At 44.5% G+C, this 12500-nt stretch overlaps 1 protein-coding gene across 1 annotated transcript in view; it reads right to left on the bottom strand.

The window, feature by feature from the left end:
• Positions 1 to 12500, bottom strand: part of LOC308092829 (ephrin type-A receptor 3-like) — a gene marked incomplete at its 5' end in the record, with an annotated part of 150267 nt that overhangs the window by 22404 nt on the left and 115363 nt on the right. Inside the window, 1 exon segment of the mRNA XM_080438928.1 lies at positions 11232 to 11340. Within this exon segment, the coding sequence (XP_080295054.1) occupies positions 11232 to 11340 (109 nt within the window).

Below are 12500 nucleotides of genomic sequence, written 5' to 3'. Positions count from 1 at the left end.
CACGACATGTCTGTCTGTCTGTCTGTCACCACATGTCTGTCTGTCACCATGAGACTGTTCCACTCCTCTTTTATCCTCTTTAAGGTAAACACTGTGTCTGCTCTTATAGTTCACATACAGTACGTATGCAGAAGTGTTCACACAATGTGCACACGTCTGCACCTTTGATACGACACACATGCATGTTTGCATATATGTGTGAACCATGCGAATAGATACACACACACACACACACACACACACTCACAAACATGCACGCACGCACGCACATACACATGCACGCAAGCATGCTCACTCACAAATAGAAAGCGATATCAGTGTCACACCTCTCTCTCTCTCTCTCTCTCTCTCTCTCTCTCTCCTCTCTCTCTCTCTCTCTCTCTCTCTCTCTCTCTCTCTCTCTCTCTCTCTCTCTCTCTCTCTCTCTCTCTCTCTCTCTCTCTGTTCCTCTCTCTCTCTCTCTCTCTCTGTTCCACTCCAATAGGAACACCAGGCCTATCCTTGTCCTCCAGAAGCCATGCGCTGCTCATTTGCATATCAATTTACTTTTTTAATATAATACTCTGTCAGCCGACACCCATTTGTCATTCTGCTACCGGCAGCCTCTTTCACACTGCCTACACCATATATTACATCTGTGTGGTGTGTGTGTGTGTGTGTGTGTGTGTGTGTGTGTGTGTGTGTGTGTGTGTGTGTGTGTGTGTGTGTGTGTGTGTGTGTGTGTGGTGTGTGTGTGTGTGTGTGTGTGTGTCTCTACAGCCCCCCTTTTATCTCAAGAGTCTTTTTCTGTTATTTCTTTATCATCCAACCATCCATGTTCCTCCAGTAGGCCATTCTGTGTGTGAGAGAGAGAGAGAGAGAGAGAGAGTGAGAGAAGAGAGAAGAGAGAGAGAGAGAAGAGAGAGGAGAGAGAGAGAGAGAGACAGACAGACAGACAGACAGACAGACAGACAGACAGACAGACAGACAGGTATTGCTGACAGGCAGGAACACACAATAGGATTCATCCATCCTTGCATACTAACCAGCAGACAATCAGATGGAGGAAAAAATCGAGCGAGGAAGGAGAGGTAACAATAGAGACTGAGAGAGCAAGAGAGAGAGAGGGGGGGGGGTGAGTGAGAGGGCAGCTAACTACACACAACACAACACAACACAACACAACACAACACAACACACAACACATGAGGATAAAACGGGAGAGGACACAACACACTACAATAGAATCACTATAGAAACAAATCCCCAGGACTCTTCAGTTTTCTCCTTTTAGCGCTAAATGTCTGACTGTACCTCCTGATGTTTACATGTATGACTAATAAAGTTATTCAAACAACCAATCAACCAACAAACCAACCAACCAACCAACCAACCAATCAACCAATCAACCAATCACTGTAGCGGGCGGATCTATGTAAAAACAGTTGTTTATATTTATAAATGTTATTACACACACACACAACACACAACACACACACAACACACACACACACAGAGTACGGTGGAAAAAAACGTGTGTGTGTGTGTGTGTGTGTGTGTGTGTGTGTGTGTGTGTGTGTGTGTGTGTGCAACCTTGGACTAATGTAAGTGGGGGAGCAGGCTAATAAAGTGCGCTAGGCTAGGTTAGCTCAAAGCGCTACAGACATTCTTTATAGGATTACAGGATAGAGGAGAAATGATACACTCAATGACACACTGAGGTCACTGAGGGTCATGTCCAACACACACACGCACGCACGCGCACGCACGCACGCACGCACGCACACACACACACACACACACACACACACACACACACACACACACACACACACACACACACACACACACACACACACACACACACACACACACACACACACAACACACACACACACACACGGTGTGTCATCATTACTCATGGTGATGTTGGTCTACTATTCCATATCATGTTAGTGGTCCTTGTATCATATCATGTTGGTGGTCCTTGTATCATATCATGTTAGTGGTCCATGTATCATATCATGTTGGTGGTCCTTGACATTTCAGAACCACTGATATACAGTTACATATGTTTAAAAAAACAATAAAAACTGTTTGTATTTAGAAGACATTTGTAGAATCCCCCCCAAAAGATTTGAGTTAAAATGTTCGCTTTAACAAATATATATTCAAATATTTGCACAATTGTTGAGCTTGTAGATCTGATTTTTCTGAATAGCCACAGACATCTAAAATGATGCGTTCCCGGTGTTAAAGGGTTAAATGTCTCGTATGGGTTTCTATGTGTAAAGGTCCTTACACACCGGCGAATATGCGAATATACGCAAAATTCGGACTCGTTCCGAATAATTAAAAGACGCTTTTTCGCTTCGCGAAACTGATGTGGACGCTTGCATTGACTTTATAAGGTTTAAAAAAATAACGTATTTATTAGCATGAAGAATTCGCCCCGGTGTGTAAGGACCTTTAATGTTGCGTCTGAACATGTGAAGCTCCTTCATGTTTTAAATGCCTTGCTGTTGAAATGTGTTCATTTTACACAATCTGTTCATACTGTAGGCCTATATACTGTAATCACACACTACAAGACTAACAGCAGCTCCCCTTCTTTCTTTCTTTCTTTCTCTCTCTCTTTCTTCCTCCCTTGCTACAGTGTATTCTCTCTCTCTCTGGCGTGGGTCCAGCTCGCCCAGCACTGCTCTCTGACCGGCGGTGTAAAAAGATGTACTCAGCCAGCGGCTAATTATTAGGAAGGCTAAATGATTAGAGACGCTAAGAGTTATGTCTGATAATAAACATGTCTGTGTTTCATTAACACCCTGTTTAAAAACATTTCATTACACTGAGTGCTACAGGACGAGAGACACAGAGAGAGAGAGAGAGAGAGAGAGAGAGAGAGAGAGAGAGAGAGAGAGAGAGAGAGGGGGGGAGGGAAGGAAACAAGGAAAGGAGAGTAGGAAAGGTAGCAGGCTGAGGGTACAGTAATTGCCGTAATGCAACAGAATGTTTACAACGCGGTAGAAAAGGTCAAACAGGAGACGATTTACCCTGAGAATTCATGAGCGTTGGTTTGCATCACACGGTGAGTAAATGGACCCCTAGGGACCCCTAGGGGTCCCTAGGGGTCCATTTACTCACCGTCTGATGTAAAACAACGCTCCACATTCTACGGTGTGGAGGGAGAGGAAGAGTGCTCATCATCATCATCATCATCATCATTAAGTGAAGTGTATCTTTATATCAGGGAACATATCAGTGTGAAACTATAATTCCCCTAATTACTTTACTACACCACATTTTATATGATGAGGGCATCGTGTCTGTGTGTGTCTGTGTGTGTGTGTGTGCGTCTGTGTGTGTGTGTGTGTGTGTGTGTGTGTGTGTGTGTGTGTGTGTGTGTGTGTGTGTGTGTGTGTGTGTGTGTGTGTGTGTGTGTGTGTGTGGGGGGGGTATATCCCTGTTAGATGTGTGCACACAGGTCCATAAATAATTTAAAAAGTCAGATACATATTTACAGTGTTTGTGTTTAACACATGCAAAACTTTCATATTTTGTACAATATAAATAAAATAAAAAAACAAACATATTTTAAAAGAAAATACGTTTCAGAAATCATCAGATATTAACATTTCTCAAGGCAAATTCCGTACAGAAAAAAACGTAAAGAGACATTATGGTGAATAACTGAGGATCCTTAATGAACAGACTGAAAACAGAATTACAGACAGAACACACAGCTGTGTGCCAACCAGACGTGATGTAAAACACTTCACCCACACAAACAACTCACCCAATAATTCACCCACCATACACACCTGTTAAAGTTGGACTTTAAGAAGTTCAAATGAAGAAACATTCCTTTTTTTTAATACAACAGTCGTGTTTGTGTGTGCCTGTGGGTGTGGGCCTGTGGGTGTGTGCCTGTGGGTGTGGGCCTGTGGGTGTGTGCCTGTGGGTGTGGGCCTGTGGGTGTGTGCCTGTGGGTGTGTGCCTGTGGGTGTGTGCCTGTGGGTGTGTGCCTAGCCTCCACGACCTTACAGGTTTATGTAGATAACATGTTATGTAGACCAGGGGTCTTCAACCTTTACAGGCCAAGGACCCCCTAGCTGAGAGAGAGATGAAGCAGGGACCCCCTACTCTATATTGTATAAAATTGTGTTTCACATGAACCTTTTTTTTTACTTGGTCTGCTCTTTTTTCCATCTACACCTACACCTCTTTGCCAAAAATAGCCGATCTACAAGCTCACAACGCCTCGCAGCGCGAGGCGTTGTGAGCTTGGAGATCTGCTATTTTTGGCTAAAGTTCTCCTCAGAATAGGGATGCTATAGGGTTCAAGTGGTTAATGCGGAAAAATAAATCATATCACACAAAAATTTGGCGGACCCCCTGTAGTAACGCTGAGGACCCCCTAGGGGTCCCGGACCCCCTGTTGAAGACCCCTGATGTAGACAGATGTCAGGTCATTGTTGACCTGACATCTTATTGTATATAGTCTCAATGTAAAGATGATTGTTTTTTGTGTGATATTCTACAGTTAGACTGATGATGATGATAGGTTCTTGGTTTACCTATCATCCTAGATTACTATTTCTATGCATCTGACTTATTATCTGGTGTTGTTCTTGCTAACTGTAAATCACTGTGGATGAAGAGCGGTCACCCCCCTGGACCCATCCTTTCCACTCCCCAGTGAGACACAGTTTGGGGATGAATGTGATGTTTATAGGTCATGTGATCAATCCCATGGGATCGTGTTCTCATTCGCATGCCAGCTAACGTGCTAACCACGCAGGCTAGCTGCACCTGCAGCAGCAGCTCTAGCTGCATTACTCTGACTGGAAGATACTGAAGACATCCTGCACAACAAGCCACACCCCCACGGCTTAGCGGACCATCACACACACACACACACACACACACGCACGCACGCACGCAGTCACTTTCTTTGTTTTTGTTTTCTCTGAATTGATAAAATGGGGAATTTTCTGAGTTACAAGAACTGATTAATATTAACTGTCTTTACTCACTTTCTTCCACTGGCACACTGACTTAACACATTGAATGCCATAAACGGTCCGCACCGATTTTGGCCCATTTTTTAAAAAATGCCGCACCGATTTTGGCCCATTTTTTAAAAAATGTTTTTTTCCCACGTGGGGGCGCTCTAACGAAACTTTGCGATCATCCAAGGAGTCTCTAAGAAGGAGAGGCCGGATGTGGATCCATGTCAAAAATGCTTCCGGTCGGCCTCTCCAATGTTAACTCCTTGACGAAAAGCTTAATATCTCCATTTCTTTTCAACGTGGTGGAAGTGAGCCGTTTTCGATCGGCGATCACTCTGCAATGGAGGATCGCGTTAGAAATATTATTGTTCCAGGCGTTAGTCGGGACCCTCCGCCGTCTCGCACGCACGCTTTGTTTACATGCACGTCCGCGTCGGGGCTTCTACAGCATGAAACATATCTACGTAAGTGGATGGAAGATATGGTGGCACTAGATGTACCCTATTTTCATAAACCTCTGGCACACAATGTGTTAAAGGGCAACCGTGCCATGGTGTAACTCCAAAGGTGGACAAGAAATAAAATAAAAAATGCTCCATTGATTAGAAATTGATAATTCTAAATATGCTCCTAATTGACTTACATTGTACGGTGAAACAACTCTCAAAGTCACTCTTTTAGCTCATAAACAAACGTAAACAAAGTTGATTCAGACAATATAGAACATCACCAAACCCACTACTGTTTGTTTAATATATAAAAATGTTAACTTCCTGTTGATTTTACTCATCATGGCAAGGTAAACCTCTACCACAGTGGTCTTGCCCTTTAAGCCTGCTGTCATTTACAAACGGCAAAAAATAGCAGATCAATAAGCTCACAACGCTTCGCAGTGCGACGCGTTGTGAGCTTGTAGATCTGCTACTTTGTGGTGCGCGACAAAGTATAGATGGTGCCTTAATGATGAGCTGCAAGCACAGCGTTCCTTTGTGCTTTATTCTCTTCCTGATGCTGCTTTGGTTCTGTTGGCTTGTGTCTCCTTCCATAAAAACATGATTAAATGTGAACAGATTGTGTTCATTGTCCTTTCTCTGTGTTTATCTGTCGTTTTACTGCTGTTATTAAACGACTCTGTTACTGCTGGGAGCGTCTGTCTGTCTGTCTGTCTGCCTGTCTGCCTGTCTGTCTGTCTGTCTGTCTGTCTGTCTGTCTGTCTGAAAATCATCCACAGAAAGTATACAGGCATATTTAATCTCCCCATCTGTTGGAGAGTATACGGAAATGTGAAATTTGTGGATATAGTATAATGCATTATGGTAGACAGACAGACAGGCAGGCAGGCAGACAGACAGACAGACAGACAGACAGACAGACAGACAGACAGACAGACAGACAGCACGTGAGGGGAGCAACGCCTCAACGCTCACCATGGTTTGCGGACGGCAAACCATTATTTCAACGTTTTATGAGCCTTGCTTTAACAGATTGCGTTCCTTCACACCCCCCCCCCACAACCCCCCCCCCCACCGCCAAATGCTTCAGACGACAACAGATGTAGTGTGTGTGTAGTGTAGGGGGTGTGTAGCATAGCGTAGCGTAGCGTAGTGTAGTGTAGTGTGTGTGAAGGCATGGACACACAGACAGACATGCAGAGAACCAGAGTTAGGGTACCAGTGGGAGAACGGAAGAAGGTTATTGACTTTCAAAGGACCCGGGATAGAGTCCGCTAATCCCCAACGTTAGGAGGTTAGTGTGAGGTCAGGGATACCGTCGTCCCAAACATAACACAAAGGAATACAGGGTTCTGAAAGGGCCGACGGGTACAGTACCAATTCTGGTATATTTTGCCAACCTGAGTGCCCAAGTTATTACTTTAATAATTGGGGTAAGGATAGCCACGCCGCTGTGGCCTGCCCACAGTTTACCTGTCTCCTCCACTGAAAATAAACCCCACAAAATTATGGATCAAAGTTTCACCCGAGTGTCAAAGACGGATACAGTTATTAACGTCTACATATGAGGACAAAACCCAGCGCAGAATACATGTGGGACTTTAAATAAGGGAGCCACACAAACAGGTTTGTAATTACTACACTTGGGAGGACATCAACAATTCGGGATGGCAATTTTATGGATGCCATGTTTACAATTGTTTTGTAGATCTGCCATTTTACGGTGCATGACTCCAGCGCGCAACTACGTGGGAACTACGTAGGAAAATGGTTCCTCACAATGTCTAATTCTGATATTCTTCTATGCTTGTGCGGAAATGTGGTCCTCATGAGTAGTAACACACACACACACACACACACACACACACACACACACACACACACACACACACACACACACACACACACACACACACAGCAATAAGCGGTGTGATTTGTCAGCGCAGCGGCTGTGTTTCTGAGGAGGTTTGTGTATTTTTCATGTTTCTCTCCGGCGGTAACGACAGCAGAACAGCACTCTGTTAAACGAGGAACAAGACGGAACAGACCGGGGCTCCAAATCACTCTGTTTATGAAGCATGACCACCGGCTAGCTAGCCAGGAGGGGGTGAGAGAGAGAGAGAGAGAGAGAGAGAGAGAGAGAGAGAGAGAGAGAGAGAGAGAGAGAGAGAGAGAGAGAGAGAGAGAGAGAGATCTGAGCCAGAAGGCCAAGGGCCTATAGACATTTCGGCCATTTGAAAATAGCCGATCTACAAGCTCACAATGCGTCGCATTGTCGAGATAAGTCTCCCTGTGCGTCAATGTGGTACAACAGAATAGATCATTTAAGTGATTTAAGTGAAGCAAGGTAGTCCACCAAGATTTTACGTCATAGTTCTAGTCAACAAAATCAACATACTGTACAGACAAAAAACACAGTTCAGATGGTGATTACCAAAGTAAGAAAGGAATTAGGCAAACAAAATAAAATAAAATAAAAGGCTTTTAAATATGCTTGGTTTGTTTTGCAGAAGGATCCGAACCTGTCACTATGAGGGAATTTAACTCTCTTTTTTAAAGGATGAAGAGACTACTGTTGGCAAATCAAATATATTGCTTTTACAATGTTGACTCAGTGGCTTTCAGCATAATGGAATTCAAGGTGACAATTCTTCCCTTTGTTTGAGCTGAGCTGATGTTACACAACACACTCTCCTACATCCTTGGTAATAACTGGTGGTTAATTCATTTTTCTTTGGACTTACTTGACCTGACAGAAGAAGCCAGGGAATAATATTGTAACGCTGGTATGAAACACCGAGCAAAAACAACATTACAAAGTTGTGCGATGATAATAAAGGAGGTCATGGAGAGTTGATATTAATTCAGTATCAAACACCCCTTAAGGGTCTGTAACTCTGAGAGAGTATAAATGGAATACGTCCGTATAGCACTCAGAGGATGAACACAGCTGTCTTTGTATTTGATCTCCCAACCCTTACCTCAGCCACCAATCTCTCTCTCACACACACACACACACACACACACAGCGAGAGAAAGAGCGAGAGAGAGCAGTAATTGATGGCAGTATATCGACCTGCCTGTAAAACCTAGTTAACACCTCAGCTGCCTGTGAAACCTGATTAGCTGTGTGTGTGTGTGTGTGTGTGTGCGTGCGTGCGTGCGTGCGTGCGTGCGTGCGTGCGTGCGTGCGTGCGTGCGTGCGTGCGTGCGTGCGTGCGTGCGTGCGTGCGTGTGTGTGTGTGTGCATAACAGCTTGTCTGTCTATCACCTTAGCAGCACTTTAATCCAGTGTTATATTATATTATATTATATTATATTACGCACGCTGTGTTTGCTGAATTAAATTATTTGTTTTTCATGCAAATGAAAAACAAACGTGTGTTCATGTGTGCTTTCTCATTAACGTGTGTGTGTGTGTGTGTGTGTGTGTGTGTGTGTGTGTGTGTGTGTGTGTGTGTGTGTGTGTGTGTGTGTGTGTGTGTGTGTGTGTGTGTGTGTGTGTATTACTATAGTTGTGAGGACCAAATGTCCAAAAAATAGTAGAATGTGAGAAATAGACATTTTGTTAGGACCACTTTTCCTGGTTCCTCACAAGATAAAAGAGTTGTTTTATGGTTCCTAATATTTGAGGAGTTCAGAGATGAGGAAATGTTCCAGTTTGGATTAGGATTAAACATTTAGAGCAGGGGTCTTCAACAGGGGGTCCTCAGGGTTACTACAGTGGGGGCCGGCAAATCTTTGTGTGATATTCTTTACATTACTAGCATCCCTTTTTCTGAGGAGAACTTTAGCCAAAAATAGCCGATCTACAAGCTCACAACGCCTCGCAGCGCGAGGCGTTGTGAGCTTGTAGATCTGCTATTTTTTGGCAAAGAGGTATAGGTGTAGAGGGGAAGAAAGAGCAGACCGAAAAAAGAACACAATATAGTGGTGGTCCCTGCTTCTTCTCTGTCTCAGCTGGGGGGTCCTGTGCCCGAAACACGTTGAAGACCCCTGATTTAGAGGTTAGGTTTAGGGGTTAGGATCGGACATTTAGGCCCTGTTTAGGCGACAACGATCTCTAGAGAAAGAGATGTTCCTTCATTCTGTTTAGACGGCAACAGCGTTTTCAGGCTTAGTTCTCCATGTAAACATTCAATACACAATGTGTGTGTGTGTGTGTGTGTGTGTGTGTGTGTGTGTGTGTGTGTGTGTGTGTGTGTGTGTGTGTGTGTGTGTGTGTGTGTGTGTGTGTGTGTGGGGGTGTGTGTGTCAGTCTGCACTGATTAGATCCCTCAGAGTCAATGCACTCAGCCTGATAGGCAATCACCTCAATCAATACTAATGTTTTTACAGACCTGTGTGTGTGTGTGTGTGTGTGTGTGTGTGTGTGTGTGTGTGTGTGTGTGTGTGTGTGTGTGTGTGTGTGTGTGTGTGTGTGTGTGTGTGTGTGTGTGTGTGTGTGTGTGTGTGTGTGTGTGTACTGTACGTCAATTAGTGTGGGTACATATCTGATAAACATTCATTTGGAGGCAAAATAATCAAACATGGTTGTCATCTCCCCTCCTCTCCTCTCCTCTCCTCTCCTCTCCTCTCCTCTCCTCTCCTCTCCCCTCCTCTCCTCTCCTCTCCTCTCCTCTCCCCTCTCCTCTCCTCTCCTCTCCCCTCCTCTCCTCTCCTCTCCTCTCCTCTCCTCTCCTCTCCTCATGGTACTATAACAGGCACTGATCAGACAAAGACACACTTCACTAAAAGCTCAAAGTCAAGTTCACACACATTTACAATAGAACCACTTCACCTTCACAGCTCAGTGTTCAATGTGGAGCAACGTTCCACAGGCCTTCACACCATGATCTCATTCAATGTTCCACGCTCTTCTTCTTCTTCAATAGATCCATCCATCCATCCATCCATCCTCAGCCTCTTAACTCTTTGACTGCCACCATTTTGCAATGGCTAACACCGCCAATGGCGAGAATGACAAGATTTGTGTTTTTACAGTGGTTTTTCGAAGGGGGCGCTCTTCCGCAGCCTGTGAATGATCCCAGGATCACCCAAGAGGAGTACACCCAGAAATCACGTGATCACAACAAAATGAAGCTGGTTTTGTTCAGTAATATAGGATTTATAAAAGCCAAATTTTCTCTCAAAATGTCTCTATAAATACTGTACATACAATCATCTTCATGAACCAACTAACAACAGTGACTTCAGTGTGTTTAGTTTGTTGCAAACAGATTCAGTGTGTGTTCAATGAGCACGCACGCACACAAACACACATGCACACACACACACGCATGCGCACGCACGCACGCACGCACTCAAGCACGCACGCGTGCACGCATAGGCGTCAAATGTTTCATCACTAGTGTACATGTCACATGTCACTGAAACAAGACCCAGCATCCACTCCTCAGCAGGAGGAAGACAGAATCAGAATCAGAATCAGTTTTATTGTCACATCACAGGTTTACAAGGTAAAAAAGTGGGTGAAATTCTTTTTTGTACATCGTTCCCATCGCAACGTTAGTTTCCATAGAAAGAAGAGGGGGGGGGGAGAAGAAGAGGGTGGGGGGCAGGTGGGAAGGAGATCAAAAACAAGAGAGCAACAGAAGGCCAGAAAAAAGAGAAGGCTAAAAAATACTAAAAAGATGGAAAAACGTTGCGATGTTACGGAGCGTGTACGAATGCGGCCGTCCTTCATGGCGCTTCCGGTTATCAGACAGACAGACAGACAGACAGACAGACAGACAGACAGACAGACAGACAGACAGACAGACAGACAGACAGACAGACAGACAGACCTTACCTTCCACTGATGATGAAGCATGCCACGAGGAAGATGAGCAGAACGATTCCTCCAGAGATAGACACGGCCAGGATGGTCGACTGGTTGGGATCCCCGATGGCCAGCATGTCTGAGAGACACACACACACACACACACACACACACACATACACACACACACACACACACACACACACACACACACACACACACAGTAGTTATACTCCATTCAGAATGTAAATGCTAACAGGGGAAACCAAAACAAAGCGGCGCAGTAGAGCGGATCACATGGGCCGTTTAATAACCAATACCAGGCTTTCCTCCGAGGTGGAAAGTCTGGTGACACAAGGTTAGTGTCGGCGTAATGTATTGAATACGATACAAAGAAAGAGGCAAAATAAACAAGCAATTGAATTAAAAGATGTAAATCCCAGAGGCAGGGAGAAATAATAGGCAGATAGATAGATAGATAGATAGATAGATAGATAGATAGATAGATAGATAGATAGATAGATAGATAAATAGATAGATAAATAGATAGATAGATACGCCTATTATATGTATTTCCGACAGCAAAAGCACAATTCGTATGACTTTGTAAGCTAATGAAGCCCCTTTGATTTGAACTGAATTGGAGAGAGACAGAGACACAGAGAGACAGAGACACAGAGAGACACAGAGACACAGAGAGACAGAGAGACAGAGACACAGAGAGACAGAGAGACAGAGAGACAAAGAGACAAAGAGACACAGAGACACAGAGAGACAGAGAGACAGAGAGACAAAGAGACAAAGAGACACAGAGACACAGAGAGACAGAGAGACAAAGAGACAAAGAGACACAGAGAGGCAGAGAGACAGAGAGACAGAGAGACAGAGAGACAGAGAGGCAGAGAGACAGAGAGACAGAGACACAGAGAGACAGACAGAGAGACAGAGAGACAGACAGAGAGACAGAGAGACAGAGAGACAGAGACACAGAGAGACAGAGAGACAGACAGAGAGGCAGAGAGACAGATAGACAGAGACACAGAGAGACAGAGAGGCAGAGAGACAGAGAGACAGATACACAGAGAGACAGAGAGACAGAGAGACAGAGAGGCAGAGAGACAGAGAGACAAAGAGACAAAGAGACAAAGAGAGACAGAGAGACAGAGAGACAGACAGAGAGACAGAGAGACAGAGACACAGAGAGACAGAGACACAGAGAGACAGAGAGACAGAGAGACAGAGAGGCAGACAGACAAAGAGACAGAGAGACAGAGAGACAAAGAGACAAAGAGACACAGA

The sequence above is a fragment of the Gymnoscopelus braueri genome (assembly GCF_963280865.1).
Source record: "Gymnoscopelus braueri genome assembly, chromosome: 10".
Lineage (NCBI taxonomy): Eukaryota > Metazoa > Chordata > Actinopteri > Myctophiformes > Myctophidae > Gymnoscopelus > Gymnoscopelus braueri.
This window is presented reverse-complemented; position numbering and strand designations above follow the sequence as displayed.